Source organism: Podarcis gaigeae, assembly GCF_964106915.1.
Source record: "Podarcis gaigeae genome assembly, chromosome: 2".
NCBI classification, from domain to species: domain Eukaryota; kingdom Metazoa; phylum Chordata; class Lepidosauria; order Squamata; family Lacertidae; genus Podarcis; species Podarcis gaigeae.
Window position 1 is genome coordinate 88,793,322 of NC_139679.1, and position 22,087 is coordinate 88,815,408.

The 22,087-nt window shown below is 42.3% G+C and overlaps 1 protein-coding gene across 8 annotated transcripts in view; it reads right to left on the bottom strand.

Moving 5' to 3' along the window:
* GRIP2 (glutamate receptor interacting protein 2) overlaps positions 1-22,087 on the bottom strand; it is a 390,988-nt gene that overhangs the window by 99,994 nt on the left and 268,907 nt on the right. Inside the window, exon 1 of one of the 8 annotated variants that reach the window (XM_083723316.1) lies at positions 17,882-18,767. The exons of 6 other annotated variants lie outside the window; for them this stretch is intronic. In XM_083723316.1, the coding sequence (XP_083579442.1) occupies positions 17,882-17,921 (40 nt within the window). In that variant the 5' untranslated portion in view covers positions 17,922-18,767. Of the gene's footprint in view, positions 1-17,881; positions 18,768-22,087 lie in introns of those variants that run through there. One more of the 8 variants, XM_083723317.1, reaches the window with a different exon arrangement.

The window sequence follows — 22,087 nt, forward strand, 5'->3', positions numbered from 1 at the left end:
AGAACTGCGCTACCAAATTCAGATAAGCACAGATTTCAAAGGGTGGCTATGCTTCAGTTCACATATCGTTTCAGATAGTGCAAATCAGGTAGATTTGCCTTTAAAATGTGAACTGAAACAACTTTCTCCCCCACGCTTACTCATCTTTTCCATTGCTGTGGAACCTGGGCAGCTTCATGGATTTCTGCTGAGCTATGGATAATAAAGCAGGCCAGACAATGGCCGGAGTGAAAATGGGGGAAATCTTGCCCTGAATATGACCAAGCGCAGGTACAAGCAGATAATCGTGCCTACCAGGAGGCACTGGCAGCAACAAAGGAAGCAACTTCGGCAAGCTTACGTAGCCGCCCAGCTAAGCTTTTAAGGGTTGTGAATAAAGCTAGTTGGTGCCAGTCCTTTGTCAGCAAAAGCCCAGGGAGTGCCAAGATGTTTTATTATGCCCAATGTGTTTTGGAATTAAGAAAGTCCTTCATCGGGGCAATTCAGGTGGTATCGCATTTATGGAAAAGACAGCTTTCTGAACGTGTTCTCTGAGGCCAGGTGTAAAAAATAGATTTGCAGGGAACTTAGAGAATACGTGTTGGGGGTGGGAGCTGCAGGAACAAAACCACCAATCTGGGGGCAGGGCCAAGGTGTGTATGTGGGAGAACAAGTGAACAGGACTAGGGAGAAAGCCCCATGTGTTCCCGTGTGTAGATGCCATACAGAAATTCAAGTGAAAGCATGCAGGCAGCATGCTGCTCAGAACCTGCCCCACTCCCTCACCCTGGATATGTCATGAGAACAAGGCTACACATTTCAACCTCCCATCCTTCGATTCTGCTTCTTGTTCACGTTCCACAGTGGACAACTCCCAGTTTGCTGCTGTCTTGTGCAACCCGCGTGGAAAGCGCCTAAGAGGCAACAACCATTTCCTGGCTGGCTGGTCTTGCGGGCTTTCTCAGGAGCCTCCAAAGTTTTGCAAATCTACCAGGGAAGGTGGTACCGTCGAGTTTTCTAAAAGGTGGCCCACCAGATGATGTTCCCTTGTTGCTAGGGCTTCTGTTGGGAACATGGTTGGTTGCTGATTGACAGGGCCAGAAAGGATTTTTACTCAGCCCATGTTGAGTGAGGTTTTCACCTTCCCCCTAGTTACTATCATCAGGCGTTTCTATTTCTAGCACAACTTTGGTGGGCAAGGCACCAGTCAGAATCATTTAATCCAAGGCAGGCCTTATGAGGCCTTGGGGGCAGTGTGTGACACTGGCTTGGGGGAGGGGCAGCCCTTTCACTTCTCAGCCCAGGTTGCAAACTGGAACTCATGTGCTTTGCCTGCACCACAGTGGTGACCATTAAGCTGGCAACCCCAGAAAGTGTGACGGGGAGCAGAAACTGGGATGGGACAGGCATCCGGAAGCAGAAATGTTGTCTATTCACTGATCCATGCCCTATGCCAAGCAAACCCTGTGCACTTGTTGTATTCGATGTGACCTGTTTCCCCCACAATTGGTCTGGCTGTCCTTTATCCTGCTCCTGGGGCTGAGGAGCACCTGTTCATGGCTCACAATGGAAGTAGACTTAATCAAGTCCATACTTTCTCCCAACCCTATCTTTGCAAACATTCCCTTATGCCTCAGTGTCTTTGCACTTGGAAAGCACAATTTCCAAGTTTAAACTACTACTCCAATGCCTTTTGAGAGGTACAGTATTTAAAAGGACTAAGGTTATTAGTGAGCCTGCCAAAACTCCCCCCACCCTTATGCACAAGTAAACTGACAGTGAGTGAACAGAACCATACCTACAGCAGGTGATGCCGCATAAAAATACTTTGAAAGGATTATGGCAGAATTTGTTAATGAGCTTAAATCAATGGGAGATGAAGAACATAAGGTTCCAACATAGTCTAAAAGTTGTATATAAGTGGCTGCCTTTAGGGTTCTTACAGCCTTTCAATCCTGCGCACCCCCTTTCAAATTTGCAAAGCTTGTGGTGCTGTGGTGTAAACTACAGAGCCTTGGGCTTGCTGATTAGAAGGTCAGCAGTTCAAATCCCAGCGGCAGGGAGAGCTCCCGTTGTTCAGTCCCAGCTCCTGTCAACCTAGCAGTTCAAAAGCATGCCAAAAAGTGCAAGTAGATAAATAGGTACCACTCCGGTGGGAAGGTAAACAGCATTTTCGTGCGCTGCTCTGGTTTAGTCATGCTGGTCACATGACCCGGAAAACCTGTCTGCGGACAAACATCGGCTCCCTCGGCCAGTAAAGCGAGATGAGCGCCCCAACCACAGAGTCATTAGGGACTGGACTTAACTGTCAGGGGTCCTTTACCTTTACCTTTTTATTCAATCAATCCTAAACCTTATGAAGATTTACCGGTAATTCCCAAGATATTATTCTCTCACCAGCGTTCAGCAAAGTAGCTGTATTTCAAAAAAATAAATACCAGCTTGTGTGTGGATTATGCATCCAAGCAAACAGGAGTCATTAGAAAATGAAAACATGCAGCACAGATGTTAGCACTTCAGAACTGATAGAAACATCTGCAGATTTAAGCAGCAAAACCATCCATTGCCCAATGGTACATGGCTTGGATAGGAACCGCTTCATCTACACTGGGACAAGGACATTTGCACAAAGATGTTGAAAACTGGGCAGGTACAGTATTGAAAAAGTAAGGCAATAGCAGGTGGAAAATCTCAATTACAGAATCCCTGGAAGCGATGCCATACTTCTCCCTCCCTCATTCAAGTAAGTTATACAAAGCGGGGCAATGTAATATAGAGTTTTGGGTGGAGGGGACAAATTTGGGTGTTTGCATTTTAATGAGAACCTACCCAATTCACACTTCCAAAACTAATATACAATGAAAACATAGTTATCCTTCAAAATTCACACTTCATCAAATTTTATAATCCATATACAAAAATACATATACGAGGCAGAGTGATCTTAAAAAGACATATCAATGTAAATAACATACAAAAATGCATTATCTCAGGGCAGTTTATATTAGGAGAAATGCACACTAAAATGCTGACTAACTTCTGTGCTTTTTTCCCTAAGCAAATTTCCTAGTTTAAACTACTTTACAAAATGAAGAAATGTGGCGAACTGAATGAAATTAAAATCGACAGGTTCAATTCATCCCTATTATACCTAGAATTAATTTTCTGGATGAATTCCAGAGAAGTCTTGGGCAGGTTTGCCCATTGCAACACATTCCTTGTGCAAGTGGAATACTCTTTTATCAGTGGAAATAGCAGATCAAAGCAAAATATGAATTACAGAGCCAAAGTCATGACCCCAACTTAAGTGTGAGTTGGGTGAACCGCATCCTGCCCTCATGAGAAAATTGGTGGGGGCAGCAGATGGCTTATAGTTAGAAAATAGTTCAACTGGTTGATTTGAAACTTGGCAGTGTAGCAGAAGAAGATGTGAGGATGTTCCCTGCTGAATTTGAATAGAATTGATAATAAATTACATATTTTGAGTTAGTTACAAGTTTAGCAGAAGCAATATAGAAATTCACACGTCTGCTTAGCATGAGCCCCTGTTGCCTAGTAGCAGCCTGAGAAGAAGAAGAGTTTGGATTTGATATCCTGCTTTATCACTACCTGAAGGAATCTCAAAGAAGCTAACATTCTCCTTTCCCTTCCTCTGTGAGGTGAGTAAGGCTGAGAGACTTCAGAGAAGTGTGACTAGCCCAAGGTCACCCAGCAGCTGCATTTGGAGGAGCGGGGACGCGAACCCGGTTCCCCAGATTACGAGTCAACCACTCTTAACCACTACACCACACTGAGAGAGATCCCAGGTTCCTTGATGGGCTGCATAGCATTTCAGTAGGAATAGAGCCAAGATGGTGGACAGAGAAAGGAAAGTCTTCCTTTTCTGAGGGGAAAGGGTAGAGGTGTTGAAGGAAATAAGAGAGAGAAATTCCCCTTATTCTCCAGAGCAAATTGGGGGGAGGCATGGAAGGGAATGTTCCACTGTGCCAGCGTGAGTCATTCTGCAAGTGAAATGGCTTTGATACAACCCAGTTTAAATAAGTGCTAAGTACAGTGGTACCTCCAGTTACAAACTTAATTTGTTCCGGAGGTCCGTTCTGAACCCAAAACTGTTCTTAACATGAATCACAATTTTGCTAATGGGGCCTCCCACTGCCACCGGCATGTGACTTCCGCTTGCATGCTGGGGCAAAGTTTGCAACCTGGAGGATCTACGTCCAGGTTAGCGGAGCTCGTTACCCGAAGCGTTCGTAAGGAGGACGGTGCATAACCCGAAGCTCCACTGTATTTTTCTTTCTAGATTCTCATTGTAATCCTGGTCTCCATCCTAATTACTACCCTTATTCAGAAAGAGAGAGAGAGAGAAAGGGAGGGAGGGAGTGTGAACACCCTTGACTATAGACTTGAGTGAACAAGGACAGCTCTTAACACAACTTGTTAAACAAAAAGAGAGATGAGAGCAAATTATACTTGCATTGCATCTGTCAGACTGAAAGCAGCAAGTGAGAAGGGCAGAGAGAGAAGTTATCAGAGTTTCCCTCAGCTGCACTGCCTTCCCTGCTGCCACAGGGCCAATGGCCTCCTAGGAAGGATAACAGCAGTGCTCCTGTGATACCTGGACCATCTTTTCCGACAGAAACATCTTATGCCAGAAGCATCCTGATGGATTGATGTATCTTGATATTGTTGAATGGTTTATTTAAATGTAAAGGTTCATCATTGTTCCACCCAATGTGTATGTCTTTAAGGGGCCAGAGCAAGCTAACGAGACCCAGCTTTACAGCTGTGAAACATAGCAGGTGCTGCTGAGTTGTATTGATTAAGCTGTGTCAGCAATTGGGTGTAGTATATAAGGAGCAGCACCTAGCTCTCCCATTACCCTGGGGGATGGGTTGGTGGTTGGGTCTAGTTTGTTGTTGATGCATTTAGTGTATAAGGAGTTTTTGTTTTGTAATTAAAACCTTGTTTAAGTTATTTTTGAGTCCCTTTTTAATGCATGGTCTCCCCAGCAAGCTCTCTGCAGCGCTACCATGCTGCAAACAGCCAACAGACATTGCTTAATAATCTTTGAAATAAAACAAATGCATGCATGCAGCTTGTAAGGCCAGTGGCGTAGCGTGGGGGTGCAGGGGGGGCCGGCCGCACCGGGCGCAACATCTGGGGGTTAGGGTTAGGGGGCACAAATCCATGGGTTAGGGGGTGCAAATTACTTGCCGCCTTGCCCCGGGTGCTGACAACCCACGCTACGCCACTGTGTAAGGCACCTTGGAAGGATTTGCATCCTAGAAGGTGGGCTATTAGTAACTGCAATAATTGTTGCACTTGTGAGAATTAGGTGCCTTCATTTGTAAAAGGAACACAGCATGCCAGAGGAGTGGATTATTGAAGTGTGGGAGATTAAAATGGGTGGGTCCCTAGGGAGATTGATGGGGGGCTTGGTGATTCTGTGGCTTCACAAGGCTCTGTTGGAATAGCAGCTGGAGAATCACAAGGAGTTTGAAGAAGAGCATAAGGCTTCTTGTGGGCCGGGGGCCAGCACCCTCCACCCAGATTGGAGGTGAAATATCAACAAAGGACCCATTGCTCAAAGGAGTGATGATGGCCACTAGCTTTTAAAAAGTTTATGATGTCCCACCTTTTGTACATGGTTCTCCCTCTCCTTTCTTAATCCTCGCAACAATCCTTTTAGTCAATGCCTCTCAGCCTATTTTTAAACTATAGTGGGAGCTTTCAGAAAATCTCAAATATTACTATGGCTAAGTAAATGTATTAGAGCAGTTGTGGAGGACCTGAAGACTGCATTCCCTAGGTTAACCTTGCAGGTGAGGGGTGTCACATGACGGTGGAAGTGGGTGGAGTCAATGCTATAATGGGCAGGGCCACCACACACACACACACACTAAAAACTATGCAGTCGAAGTTTAGAATTACAACAATTTCATTCATGTTAAGAGCCAGCATAACACAGGTTTTTCTTTTTCTAGCCTCACATTTAGAAGAAGAAGCAAAAGAGGCAGCAAAGCCTCACAACTGCTAGATAATAGTTTTGTTAAATAAAAAAGAGTCCTAATAAAACAAGAGAGTTGTTGCCTTTACCAGAAAACCATTGTGTTGTTCCTCCGAGGGATGATATCATCAGGCAAAATAGGTTTCATTTCATTTCATTAGGACTTATTATTTGATAAATATATTTTTCAGCACCGCTTTGAAGCTTCGCCTCTCCTTTTCATCCCTCAGTTTCATTCAGAGACATGGTTGGTAGTTACCAGAGGTTTTGGGTGAAAAGGGCAAATGACTTGTTGAGGGGAGAAAGACAAATCCTTTCATGTTGCGTGTGCCCTTTCGTAAACCTGCAAGTTAAGTGCCACATCAATTGCTAGGCATGATTAAGTGTGCACATCTCTTCACATCTTGACAAGGCTAATCACTTTCATGAGTCCATTTCAGGAACCAAAAATATGGAAGACAAATTAGCAGTGATTAAAAAAAATTGCATGCCAGCCTTTCATGGTTCCCAGGTGTGGGGGCCCAATTTGCTACAAGGCAATTTTCATTTCTTTCTTCCTAAAAGCCCACATCTGCCAAGTACGTTGGCATCTACCGAAGCTAGGATATAAATTTCCCATGAAGCAACTTCCTTCAGGATGAATTGAGTGAAGGCTGAGCGCATAATTGTAGACTTCTAGTTTCTTTTAAAAAAAAATCTGGGAGAAAGATATTTTTATCTGCATCTACAGCTGAAAATGGCTGGGAAAAGACACTTTTTTAAAAGCCTTCATATGTGAGCATATAATTACTAGAGCCTTGAACAATTTATTTATATAGATATCACACACAGAGAGCCAGTAGGGGAAAAAAAAGCTCTATTCTTATTAATATAATAAAAATGGGGGTGAGCTTAATGGGTTTTGACAGTAGATACTTGTGTGAACTCTATATTATATATATTTTAGGCAGCAACTTCTGTTCCACAGAAGGGAGATGCTCACTTAGGCAGAAGGGATGCTCACAAGTTACTAAGCCAGTGCAATTCAGAGGATAGAAAATTGGGTTTGTTCTGACGGATCTAGGACCAAGCTCCCTATAATTGTATAGCCTTGGGAAATTACCTCACCCACAATTTCCTATAAATAAGATCTGAATAACAAATGATGAAGGGTTTGCTGGAAGGGTAAACACCCAAGGCTACAAAAAACACAGCAATTTTTTTTTTTTTTGGGGGGGGGGAAATGTACCAGTATTATGTGGCACTGAAAAATAAAACTGGTAAGGAAAGGAAATTTGAAGAAGCAACAAGAAAAGGACGGTGTAGTATGGGCAGTTGCTAACTTCACTCCTGCTGACATGCAGATTTGAAAACTAGCTCCCCCTGACCCTAGGTTCCAGCCTACAATTGTGGTAGAGATCACAGGAGAGCAACTTTGTGTATCACTGCTATCTGAATTGCCCCAACAAAAAAAGTACAGGACGTACCAATAACGTGAAGTAATATTGCCAGATATAACGCTGGCATTCAACATCACGGAGGACCTAAATTTAGCACCCAACCCATCTCTGATCCACACTTTCTAACTTTCATTTTATCAGGCCTGAACAAGCACAAAGAGAAAGGCATCCTTTTTGGGTCTTTCTTTTGCAGCTATACAAGGGACGCAGGTGGCGCTGTGGGTAAAAGCCTCAGCGCCTAGGGCTTGCCGATCGAAAGGTCGGCGGTTCGAATCCCTGCAGCGGGGTGCGCTCCCGTCGTTCGGTCCCAGCGCCTGCCAACCTAGCAGTTTGAAAGCACCCCTGGGTGCAAGTAGATAAATAGGGACCGCTTACTAGCGGGAAGGTAAACGGCGTTTCCGTGTGCGGCTCTGGCTCTGGCTCTGGCTCTGGCCAGAGCAGCGATGTCACGCTGGCCACGTGACCCGGAAGTGTCTCCGGAGAGCGCTGGCCCCCGGCCTCTTGAGTGAGATGGGCGCACCAACCCCAGAGTCTGGCAAGACTGGCCCGTACGGGCAGGGGTACCTTTACCTTTTTACCTTTGCAGCTATATACAAAGCACACAGTCCTTCTTCTCTGGCTGAATAAGTGATGTCCTCCATCATTGGGGGCCTGGAGGATTCACACCTGTTGCAACATTAAGGAACCACTACTGTGGCTGGAGCTACAATTTAGTTTTAGAGAAGCCTAAAGTACATAGGTTAGTTACACTGAGGTGACATTAGGAAATTTCGCAACGTTGTTGGGCCCAATATACCGAAACCTATTGTGCTTAAAGTTATTTTTTTACTCATTAAGAAATTTCTATACCATCCTTCACCATCAGTTTCCAGAGTTACTTACAATTAAAAAGCACATCAGTGCAAAAACAACAACAACAAAGAACAGAATCAAGACAGCCTAAAACTCAGCAGCTGTTATGTATAAATAGAATAAAAAAGTCAATTAAAATACTTTCTAAATTAAAAGAGATTTGGAAATATGGTCAAGATTAAAACTTTCCTTGTTAGGCCGAATAGCTGCTGTAAAGATGAATGTATTGCCGAAAATGTTATTCTTGTTTCAGGCCCTACAGATCGTGGACAAGGTGGAATGTTTTGGAAAGTGGCAGAAGGATATCTCTAAGTTTGTTTGGCAGGGCAAAAAGCCCCGAATAAAGTTTAAGATATTAACTGATGCGAAAGAAAGAGGGGGATTTGCCCTGCCAGACTTGAGGTTATATTATGAAGCTGCAGCCTTCTGCTGGTTGAAAGATTGGATTTTGCTGGAGAACACTGATGTCCTAGATCTGGAAGGGTTTGATAATGCGTTTGGGTGGCATGCATATTTGTGGTATGACAAGGTTAAAGTGCACAAATTGTTTAAAAACCATATTGTCAGAAGAGCAATTTTGATGGTCTGGACAAAATATAAAGACTTATTGGAGAGTAAGACCCCGAGGTGGCTCTCACCGGTGGAGGCCAAGGCACGTAAGAGACTTAACATGGAGGCCCACTGGCCTAAATATTGGGAAATAATTGAGAAAATTGGAGACAATTGGAGGTTGCTGAGCTTGGAAAAATTGAAAACCAAGGTGCGAGATTGGTTGCACTATGCCCAAATCCAGGAGGTCTTTAAAATAGATAAAAAGGTTGGATTCCAGGTGGAAAAATCGAAACTAGAGACAGAATTGTTAGAGCCAAAAAATAAACTACTTTCGAGAATGTATAACTTGCTGCTTAAGTGGAATACACAGGATGAGACAGTCAAATCCGCCATGATAAAATGGGCGCAGGATGTGGGGCATAACATTATGTTTGCAGACTGGGAAAGGTTATGGAACACCGGAATGAAATTTACGGCATGTAGTGCCTTGAAGGAAAACATTATGAAAATGGTATACCGGTGGTACATGACCCCAGTCAAATTAGCTAAGATATACCACCTGTCTGACAATAAATGTTGGAAATGTAGAGAGGCGGAAGGGACATTTTTTCACCTCTGGTGGACTTGCCCGAAAGTGAAGGCCTTTTGGGAGATGATCCATAATGAACTAAAAAAGGTACTTAGATTTACCTTACCTAAGAAACCGGAGGCCTTTCTCTTGGGCATTGTAGACCAGAGAGTACTTAAGAAAGATAGAATCTTTTTTATGTATGCTACCACGGCAGCCAGGATCTTGATTGCAAGGCATTGGAAGACACAAGATCTACCCACACTGGAGGAATGGCAATCGCAGTTGATGGACTACATGGAATTGGCCGAAATGACTGGCAGAATCCGAGACTTGGGAGAAGAAACAATCGAGGAGGACTGGATAAAGTTTAAGGACTATTTGAAAAAATACTATAAGCTGTATGAATGTTAAAAAAAAAAATGCACCTTTTAGGAAATTTTAGCTTCAGCAAATGTAAGTTAATGGAATAGAAATTAAGACACAAGAATTTAGAGGTAAAATAATGAAACAACTTTATTGTGTTTAAACATAAAACGTACAAAAATTGAGTTATAGTATATTTGAAACCAGGGAACACGATAAAATGCAAGATACAATAAGCTTTGAAATAAGTTAACAAATTGCTGATGTTTTATAGTACAGAGAATGCAAGGTTTGGAGGTAGCGGGGAAGTCCCTTAGATTTGATGAAAAAAGAACATGGAAATTCGTTATTCTTTTTTTATACTTTCTTATATCTATCCTTTATTCTTTTTTCTGTATTTCTTAAACTCAATAAAAATATTATAAAAAATAAATAAAATAAAATACTTTCTAAAAACTTGGGAAGGAGGAAAAGGAGTCAAAAGAAAAGTCCTACCAGATCAAACCAAAGGCCCATTTACTTCAGCAGTCTGTTTTCACAGAGGCCAACCAGATGCCTACATATGAGGCCAGTAAGCAGGGCCTGACTTCAACAGTGCTGTCCCAGCAACAGGGATTCAGAGGCATGCTGCTGCCAAAAACGTAAATAGTATATAGCCATTGTGGCTAGTAGTTACTGATAGCCTTTTCCTCTGTGAATTTGCCTAGTCCCTTTTTAAAGCCATCTGCATTGGTGACCATCACTACGGCTTAGGAGAGCTTTCAGTTCCACAGTTTAACTATGTTCTTATCCTTGCAGTGCTGGTAAACACCAGGCAAGCTTCCCAAATGAGAGAGGGTCCCAGGCTGGTCTGGCCTGATTATGGGCAGCTTCATCACGGCAGCAAACTTGGGAGGGGTGGTGACAAAAGAGAGGAGGAAAGTGTTGGGCCCTGCACACCCTAATCTAATCCACTTTCCTCAGGTGTGGTGGTAGACGTTATCCCAAGTGTTGAAGTAAAAGTCAACTCTCAGAAGCATCAGTTTGTGTACCTGGAATGGAATGGCAGCGCTGCCATCTGGCCCTTTGCCTCATGCAAACAAGCATGTCTCAGGCCACCATTGCACCACAGCTGAGGAGCCCTCCTTGGCTGCCACCCACTGCCCTTAAGATGTTATACTACTGAGATTTAAGCTGAACAAGCAAAAAACTAAGGTTATAGCAAAAAATTTGACAAGTACAGAAACAGATGAGTTTGTGAAAGAAACAGAATTAAATGTGGTTAAAAAAGTAAAATACCTAGGGGTGTATCTGACCTCCAAAAATTTGAATTTGTTTAAGGACAACTATGAGAAATGTTGGTTAGAAATCAAAAGAGATCTGGAAACATGGTCAAGATTGAAACTTTCCTTGTTGGGCCGAATAGCAGCTATAAAGATGAATGTATTGCCAAAAATGCTATTTTTGTTTCAGACCCTACAGGTCGTGGACAAGGTGGAATGCTTTGGAAAGTGGCAGAGGGATATTTCTAAGTTTGTTTGGCAGGGCAAAAAGCCCCGAATAAAGTTTAAGATACTAACTGATGCGAAAGAAAGAGGGGGATTTGCCCTGCCAGACTTGAGGTTATATTACGAAGCTGCAGCCTTCTGCTGGTTGAAAGATTGGATTTTACTGGAAAACACTGATGTCCTAGATCTGGAAGGGTTTGACAATGCTTTTGGGTGGCATGCATATTTGTGGTATGACAAGGTTAAAGTGCACAAATTGTTTAAAAACCACATTGTCAGGAGAGCAATTTTAATGGTCTGGACAAAATATAAAGACTTATTGGAGAGTAAGACTCCGAGGTGGCTCTCACCGGTGGAGGCCAAGGCACGTAAGAGACCTAATATGGAAGCCAATTGGCCTAAATATGGGGAAATCATTGAAAAGATTGGAGACAATTGGAGGTTGCAGAGCTTGGAAAAACTAAAAAACAAGATGCGAGATTGGTTGCATTATGCACAAATTCAAGAGGTCTTCAAAGTAGATAAGAAGGTTGGATTCCAGGTGGAAAAATCGAAACTAGAGACAGAATTGTTAGAACCAAAAAGTAAACTACTTTCGAGAATGTATAACCTGCTGCTTAAATGGAATACTCAGGATGAGATAGTCAAATCCGCCATGATAAAGTGGGCGCAGGATTTGGGGCATAACATTATGTTTGAAGACTGGGAAAGGTTATGGAACACCGGAATGAAATTTACGGCATGTAGTGCCTTGAAGGAAAACATTATGAAAATGATATACCGGTGGTACATGACCCCAGTCAAGCTTGCTAAGATATATCACCTGTCTGATAATAAATGCTGGAAATGTAAAGAGGCGGAAGGGACATTCTTTCACCTCTGGTGGACCTGCCCGAAAGTGAAGGCCTTCTGGGAAATGATTCATAATGAACTAAAAAAGGTACTGAGATTTACCTTACCTAAGAAACCAGAGGCCTTCCTTCTGGGCATGGTGGACCGGAGAGTGTTTAAGAAGGACAGAACTTTTTTTATGTATGCTACTACAGCAGCAAGGATTCTGATTGCAAAATATTGGAAGACACAAGATTTACCCACACTGGAGGAATGGCACACGCAGTTGATGGACTATATGGAACTGGCCGAAATGACTGGCAGAATCCGAGACTTGGGAGAAGAAACATTCGAGGAGGATTGGAAAAAATTTAAAGACTATTTGGAAAAACATTATAAGTTGTATGAATGTTAAAAAATGCACCCTTTAGGAAATTCTAGCTTCAGTAATGTTAAATTAAAGAAATGGAAATTAAGGTACAAGGAGTCAGAGATAGAATAATGAAACAACTTTATTGTGTTAAAATGAAAATGTACATGATTTGGGTTATAATACATTTGAAATTGGGTAACATGATAAAAAGGAAGATATAATAAGTATTGAAATAAGTTAACAAATTGCAGACGTTTTGCATCACAGAGAATGCAGGGTTGGGAGGACGTGGGGAAGTCCAACAGATTTGGAAAAAGGAGTAAGAAAAATTTGTAACTTTTCTTTTTTACTTTTATAACACGTTCTTTATTCTTTTTTCTGTATTTTATAAAACTAATAAAAAATATTATAAAAAAAAAGATGTTATACTACTGACAGGGACTGCTGGAGACGAACATCAGCAAATGACCACAGCAGATAAGCAGGTCAATACAGGAGAAAACTTTCCTTCAGTGGTCCCCTCTTTTGTAAAAAATCAATATGGGGTGGAAAAGTGAAACACATTTAGAAAATGGAAGATGTGACTGAACCAAGGCCATCTTGGTGTTTTGGTTTTTGGGCCAAAAAGAGAAATTTTGAGTCTTGCAAAGATTCATGTATATAAACCTTGAAGATGGCCTTGCAGAAATGACATCACAGCTTTGGTTCATATTATCCTCCTAATATTATCTCCATTTCACCAACAGTGAAGTGTTTTTATAATCTTATGTCACCACTCTCTCAGCTGGTGGGTTGTGGCCTGATCCAACGTGAGTTGCAACAGGAGCACTACCACCATTCAAGTATGTGGGAAAAGATTAAGGAATGGATCCCCTAATGCATGTTTGGGTTAAACATGGGTCCTGGGTCTGGAAAGGTTGAAGATACCTGCTCTAGGCTTTTTAGAGAACTGTTTGCCTTTGTGTTTGACAATCAAGATCACGATTCTCAGTAGTATCATTAAGATTAGTGCCTGCAGGAGCAAAAAATTATTCATGGCTTTTTCCAGTATAGATCTTATCCTCAGAGTGACCAAATAAAACCCACCCCTTCCCATTTTGTTAAACATCAAAACAGGCAAACTTAGGAATGGCTTATCATCACTGAAATTGCACTGCCTACGAAATGTAAGTTTGAGGGAAGTCAAGAAGTACATTTTCCTCTGCTGAAAGGTGGCAGGGGGAGCGGGGAAAGGAATAGAAATTGGACTGTGTTGTTCTTACTGAACTGCTGGCCCTGACAAGACAACAGTTCCATTAGCCATGCTAAGTACTGTCAATAGGGTTAATGGTGATGGCCTTTGTACAAAGATCAGATGTTTGCTAAGTCAAACAGCACATAAGAGTTTGAAAGCAGTCTAATGGAAAAAAAGCCCTTGAATACACTTTAGGGGAGAGCATACATCTGGCTTGTCAGAACCAGGCAAAAATAAAGGTCATATTTTCAGTACTTCCGATTCTCCTAATAAAATTATTCTAAGCAATTTTGTGGAAATTTATAAGAGTGTTGAAATAAAAAACAATGTTAACCTTATCCTCACCTACATTAATTTTATCCTTAAAAAAACCCAACCCACAGAGTATATAGTATTACTCACTTGCTGCAGGAGGGGAGCAGAGGTTGGGAAATAGCAGCTTGCCGAAAGCATTCTTGTGAGTTTGAACCAGTGACTTCCTGGGTCAGTCATAAGAGCCCTGCCAGATCAGACCAAAGGCTTGTATAGCCAAGCATTCTTTTCCCCAATCAGATGCCTCTGGGAAGCTCACAAGGAGGCCATGAGCACAACTGCATTCTCCCTCAGCCACTGTTATATCCATGGCCCTGTACAATAGCATTTGTCCTCCAAGGTTGCTTTCAGGCCTTGTGGTAAGCAAATCCTATATAGAGGATTACGAATGTTCTGCCTTTGTTATGTTTGCAATACACACTATGTTTATCTTATTTCTTTAGAGAGAGAAAAATAAACCACTTTATCACCAAATCTACAAGAAGTGTACACTGTACAGTAGAGTATGGTATTGTTCCAGACTATGGGGTATAAAATGGTTACATGCATGCATATGTGGTCGGGTACGGGTGCAAGGGGCAATCAGGTCAAGACCTTGGTCCATTAGGTACAGAGAGCCTTACTCAAGACAGAAGGCATCTAATGGGGGAAGAAGATCAGAAGGCAAGAGGAAAGTTCAGCCAAGAGGTGCTTAAATACAAGGTGGTGGAGGATTTGTCAATTGGAAATACTGAGGTGTTACTGATTGTTTCTTTTCAAGGAATCTATGAAAATGCTGCGGAATCTGCAACATGCCCTGCTATTCCAGGAAGCTATGAAACAAGCTGACAATGTCTAGAGTGCCAATGGCATAAGACTTACTGAGAAGATGAACGGAGAATGAAGGGACATTCTGCGAAGCACACAACTGTGCCTATCATGAGGCGGTGGGGATGGAGGCAACAAAGAATCTCTTCAAGTACCAGTTACCTGGAATTCTCTTTCATCCCTGCAGCCACAGATGACACCACATCTTCCCATTCAATGGCTGCTGCTACTCTGCCTGACCTGGACCCACCTCACTTCTCACCTCCCTTATCATGCCAAATTGGGCAATGGTATCTTCAAAGGCCTCCAAGTCAGCACAGGCTGGAATGCCTAAAAAAGGCACCAAGGTACAGTACATAATCCTACACTGCCCGATAGGGAACATCCCATCCTCAGACTTAAAAGATGGGTGGATCCTGCCCAGAGGCATTTCCACAGTACCCAGGCCCAATCATGGGGTACCAACTTAGTTCAATACGTGATGATTGAGTTTGGAAGGAGGGAGTTTTGTGTGTGGTAACAGGACTTAGCAGCAGTCAATGGAATAGGAGGCAATACAAATTTGTCTTTCACCTGTCCCCATGATTTCTGTCGCTATTCCACTGTTTATCTTGCACAAATTCAAAAAATGGTCCGCACAGAAATCCAAACGCAATCTCTATGTGATTATTTATAAATATTTATAAACCACTCACATTATAACATATCGGAGCAGTGTTCAGAAAAGGAAAAATAAGCAGTAAATTTACAACCAAAGTGATAAATTTAAAATAAGAGTACAAAACTAGAAGATGATCGGTGGATGATATTTAAGAATTTAATTCAAAAAAGGCTTGGGTTAATTATTTTTTAAAGTTATGCCTGTACATGATACATCTAAATATAAAAGATTTTAATGCAACTATACTTTAATAAGGAACAAAACAGCCAACATAAAATAGGTTGTACTAAAATTCACAAAAAGTGGGAGGAGGGAATAAAGAACTTATGCATACAGAAATGGGGAAATTGGTGGAAGGTTGTCATATTGGTCCTGGGAATTACAAAAGGCAGTGAAATCTTTACTGAGCTGAAAGCTCACACTTATAAAAATATTTGCCTCTAACATACATGTGCCTACAGCGAATGTCTAAAACTTAGTGTTATTATTAACATTTAAATATCTACAATTCCAGATCAGTTTTGCTAACGTCTAAAAACTGAGATGCACCTTGCTGAATGTTGAACAGAAACATGCTCAGTCCACATTCACTGGTATATGACAAAAATGTGAAGAAACTAAGTTGTAAGCCATTTTAGAAGTATTTATATGGCAGGGCAGCCTATTAATTCTTCAAAAATATCCATTTTCAGATATGCATGGCTAGGCATCTTGGATTATCAGCATTCAGCATGTGAATGTTGATACAGGTGAAGAGAAGCAAGCTTAAAAATAACTTAACTTTCCATTTGCCTGAAGTGGAGTTTATGAAGCTTTAAACTTTCACATACCAACGCAGAAGTGGATGGACTTTTAAAAAGGTCTGTCAGTAACAGGGACAAGTCTACAGTATCAGTTTTTGCCAAACTATCCTGGGTTTTCGGTGTCCTCTCCTAGTCAAAGGGTGAAGTTCTCTTATGAAACTAAGTAGCTGGCCTAAAGTGTGGCTAATTGCCGTAAAGAATACATGAGCAGACAAAACTAGGTTAATATATCCAAATTGCATCTTTTTATCATATAAAACAGGGTTAAGAGGGCAGTTGTGGAAGAAGCCAACACAGGATTATTAGTTTGCCTTTCCTTGTTCATTTATTCAATCAGATCAGAGAGGCAGGTCAAGAAGAAGTTACCCTTTAAAGATTAACAAAGAGTCTAGTGGCACCTTAGCACCCAAGTTTAATGTGACATAAGCTGTCACTGGATTAAGTTCACTTCATCTGATGAAGTGTTATCCTCAGTTGGGAGATGTGCACACATGCACACACTTACATGGGTTGGTTACAAGTATGTGTCTGAACCCACATGTGTGTCCAAACACACATGGATTCATTTTTTGATGCTTTGTTACAACAAACTAACATGGGTACTCTTCCTTGAGATAGTCCATTTTCTAAAAGTGCTGAACTTTTCTTTCTTTCTTTTTTTTACAAGGAGACCACCTAGACCAACCTTCCTGCCCGAGCTGAAAAACCCAAGGGTGACAGTGGAACTCAGTGAGCATAATTAAGCATGAATCACATTTTATCACCGCCAGCTCTCTCTAACAATAGGTTGTTGTAAAATCTATTCAGCTTGCAAAGTCACAGTGGAATGAATACTCATTAGCCCTCTTCTCTGAGATGAAAAGAAACAGAGAGAGAAATAAGTGTGGTCATTTTCTGCGAAAGTAAACTATCATAGAGTGCAGTTCCTGAGGGCCACCCTGCAGCTTATGGCTTCAGTGTGAACACGCGGTAAAATAGATGCACTCAGCCAATTTCAAATGTGGTGGTGTACATTGGGTCTACCTGTGTACACACCTTTAATCTGCAATGTGCGGAACAACCCTCCATCATAAGGCAATTTTCTAGTGAATTAGAATCATTAATGTGTTATATTATTACACTAGACTGACTGCTTGATCTTAGGAAGACCACTGCACAGAGTTAGCAGGCTGCCTATTTTTAGCACGCTCCTTTACTGCTCACAAAAGCTGCTCCTTAGTCTTTTCTATGCAAGCTCAGCTTTATAGTAAAAGGGAAAATACAAAATTACATGGAGCTACACACAAATCCCCCACGGGGTGGGGGGAGACATGAAAGCTACAAAAAGACTTTTAAAAGAGGTGTTCAGTATAGCAGCCCACAGTTTCCAAGGTGACAAAGTCAAATTAATTACATGCAAGTGAACACATAAACACAGCTGCTTAAAACAAAAGCATGGAAACCACAGCAAAAGAGCAGAACAGATTTTGAGAGACTTTTAGTAAAGGTGGGCATCACGTTTGTAAAAAAAAATGAAATGAAATAGAAAGTTCGAAGGATCAAGTTTCTTTCACAAAGAAGATCAGATCAAATGAAAAGAAATGGAAGGTAATATTTTAAGTCTCACTCACCGAAGTCTGACTGCAAATCCTTTTTCAGCCCGCAAAGCATGTCTGCTATTTATCTATCAAAGCATTCAGCTAAACTGCAAGAGGCACTCCTCTCTCTCCGCCTTCGATGGCACTGGAATCACATTACAGCAGCCTCGCTCTCTCAGGCTGTCTCCCACAAGAGAGTAGGGCTTCACTGCACTCCTCCACTTAAACGGAACAAAGTCCTATTGACTCTACCAGACTGACACCCAACAAATGGTTCACTCCCTTGAAATAAAATTTAAAAGCGATGTCAGTCGAGATCTCTAGACTTGGAAAGCAGATAATTATTATTATTATTTTAAAAAGGTGAACAGATCTTTGATATGTTCCCTTAAGAAAATCCAGCAACAGATCTGTCAAACTGGCTCGCCACGAGGCAGAACAGGGCAAGAGTTTCTAAACGCAGGCATTAATGAAGAAATTCTGGTTGAAGGTGAAGCAGCATGGGCAAAACTGAACACTGGCTCCCCAGCTTCCGCAGAGAAGGCAAAGCAGGCACTTCGCTCTCATCTGCATTCCAACTTAGCGCACGCTGGGGGAGAGCAGCCATCAGCCCACATGGGTGGTGCGCTCTCGTCTTTCAGGCAGTCTTTTGTTGCTCTCACCCAGGAAAAGAAAATCCATAGCAGTTCCCAGAAGGCTGGATTTAAACCTCTTCCTTTGTGTTTCTAAGCCAAAATGCTTTCCCTCCCTTTGCTCAATCCAGCGGCACAAGTGCAAGTTGGAAGGCAGCGGCGATGACTTAAAGGTAAAAGAGAAGGAGAAAAAATATTCTAAGTTGCAGGCAGCAACATTGTCAGAGTGAGGGAGAAGACTGCAAGTGCTGCAATACTGCTCCACGCCACTCTTTGCTCTCTCTCTCTCTCTCTCTCTCTCTCTCTCCACCCCCTTTGTCAACCGACAACTGCACGGCCTCCAGCACCTTTCAAGGCAATGTCAAGCTGCTGCCAAAGCATTATGCTCCCTTCTCTAAACACAGAGCCAGGGCACAGGAGCATGAAGCAGCAGTTCTGTCGCCTGATAACTCAATTTAACCCTTCTTCTCAGGGCAAACTGGCCAGCCGTGTGCAGATTCGCATTGCCTGCTTTGCGGACTTCAGATGGTAGGCAGCTAAGTTTTACTCAGAATAAATCCTCTTATAACAATGCACCTAATGTAGTTATACTCATTAATTTCAATGGGCCTACTCTGAGTAAAACATAGTTGAATACCACTCTGCAGAGTCTGTCCGCCCATTAATTATAGTAAGCACCAAAAAGCTGAATATGGACTCTAATATGAAGGAGGGAAAAGGAGCAGATACAATTGCACCTTGCTGGACAACAGAGATTGCAGTGTTGAACCTTGGGGATGTAGTGGTATTTCTCCCTAGAAGTACCAACTGGCACAGGAAGAGATTTGGGCGGTGGTCACTCAAGCTGGGGCTACTAATCCATTTTAGTCTTAAGAGTTGGGACTACAAGGGTCATGCAGGAATCTTTTCCCTAACGTAGAGATTGAACCCACAAATTTGAGATTAAGAATCTCAAGCTCTATTGACTGAGCTACATATATTCAATGCACTGATTCAATGTGCCGGACACTTGCGCACCACTCCACCTGCATATGCCCATAGTCTATGGCTTTGCAAATGCTTGCAGCAGTCTTCATGGAGAAAACGCTGCGCTGGGTTGCTGCAGTGGTTTCAGTACTAGTAGATGGTTTCAGTACTGCAGTGGTTTCAGTACTTTGCATGTCATGGACATGCAAAGAAGAAGAAAAGAGGAACTTTCTATCTGACTGCTTGCCACAACCTCATAGAGGCACTGGCTTCTCCAGAGGATGGGGGGGGGGGGAAGTGCATGACGCGCCATCGCAAGGAGCAAGCAGATGGAGCCAAACGCCTTCTGAAAATTGAGGGGGCCCAATTTGGCCCCAATACATTCATGGGGCCGAAACTACCTTGGCCCCTAGGAGTCAATGTCCATGTAGAAATATATTTAGCTGCCTTATACTGAGGCACACCATTGGTCCCTCTATCTCAGTATTGTTTACACTGACCCACAGCAGCTCTCCAGGATTTCAGACAGGAATCTCTCCCAGTCCAAACTGGAGAGGCCAGGGATAGAACCTGGGTTGTTGTGTTTTTTTCATGTAAAGTAGATGCTCTTACCATTCAGCAATGATCCTTCTACAGAATGACCAAAAGTGCTCTCAGCCCAACAACTGTATTTGGGAATTTGGCACCTGGATAGCTCAGTTGGCTAGAGCGTAGTGCTGATAACACCAAGGGTGCAGGTTCAGTCCTCATATGGGATTGCAGGGGGGTGGACTAGATAAACATCAGGGCCTTTCCAACTCTACACTTCTATTATGATCCTATGATCTCTTACTTCCCACCTTTCCAGCAGTACCACAACCACGGTGTCAACACCTTATCCTCAAACTGGCTGCCCAGTTTAAGGAAAGCAAACCTTGTGGTTGCTACACATACAAAAAGTAGCAAGGCAGATTCTGGAGAAGACTTGATATTGCAAAAGGAAGGCACAGATCCAAGGCAAGCCCACAAGGCAACCCTGCACAACCCTGTCTTTCCATACTTCATGACATATTGGCCATGATCTGACCAAAGTGAACACTTTTTATGTCATATTGATTTCTTGAGAGAGCCGAGCATATACTTAAAATCTCTCACTGAAACCAGAGTGACATAAAATTGCTCGACTTTGGCTTGCTTGTGTCTATAATAAATGGCTGGACATTGTGCTATCCGACTGCCCCTTTCGTCTTCCTTTAGGATAGGCTTGAGGGGAAGAGGTTCAAGAAGGCACATTCCAGCCTGTTCTTTATTTAAAGATCAGAGAGCCCAGGGATCACCCAAGCCCAACATTCTTGACACTTCACTGTCCTGGTATTCATCCCCAAACATTTCCCATTCATGATGTGCTTCAGAACAGCATGCCTGAGTTTTTAATAACACTGAATTCTTATAACACTACACCAATATGCCCCGAACCCACACTAATGAATCCAATGCAGTGTGCTAAAAATAAGACCCTGAAAATGGGGTGATGAAGATGCTTGATTGCATAACTGGAAAAGTTTCCACTTTGAAAGTTAGCATGGGTAGAATGATGGAAATGTTGTATTATGTGTTCAAACAAACAAATAAATAAATAAATAAATAAATAAATAAATAAAGCTAGTGATAGAGATTGTACAAGACAATGGCCACAAATGGAGGTGCTAATTTTTGTCTTCATTAGACATGGGAAGTCTCTTTCTTTAATGAAATGGAGAAATGGAAGAACCTTGCTGAGTATTGTGTCCAGTTCTGGGCACCACAATTTAAAAAGGATATTGACAAGCTAGAACATGTGCAGAGGAGGGCAGTCAAGATGATAAACCTACTGGAAACCAAGCCTTATGAGGAACGGTTGGAGGAGCTAGGTATGTTAAGTCCGGAAAAGAGGAGACTGAGAGGAGACATGATAGCCATCTTCAAATATCAAAAGGGCTGTCACAAGGAAGAAGGAGCAAGCTTGTTTTCTCCTGCTCTGGAAGGTAAGACCTCAACCAATGGATTCAAGTTACAAGAAATGAGATTCTGACTAAATATCAGGACAGTAAGAGACAGTGAAACTGACTCCCTCAGAAGGTGGCAGACTCCTTGCCTGGAGGTTTTTAAGCATAGGTTGAATGGCCACCTGTCATGTATGATCTAGTTGAGATCCCTGCAATGCAGGAGGTTGTACCTGATGACCCCTGGGATCCCTTGCAACTCTACAATTTTATAATTCTATGGTGATATGGATACTTCCCTTTCTCGCACAATCATTGATAACCTAAAAATAGCAGGTTATGGCTTTGTTGTTGTTGTTTAGTCGTTTAGTCGTGTCCGACTCTTCATGACCCCATGGACCAGAGCACGCTAGGCCCTCCTGTCTTCCACTACCTCCTGCAGTTTGGTCAAGCTCATGCTGGTAGCTTCGAGAACATTGTCCAACCATCTCGTCCTCTGTCGCTCCCTTCTCCTTGTCCCCTCCATCTTTCCCAACATCAGGGTCTTTTCCAGGGAGTCTTCTCTTCTCATTGCTCCAAATATTGGTAATCATCATGCATGGAGGCTCATGACATGATTCAGGCTATGCCACCAGAGACTTCTATTCTTTTACCATTTGCCTTAATACTTGATTTCAATA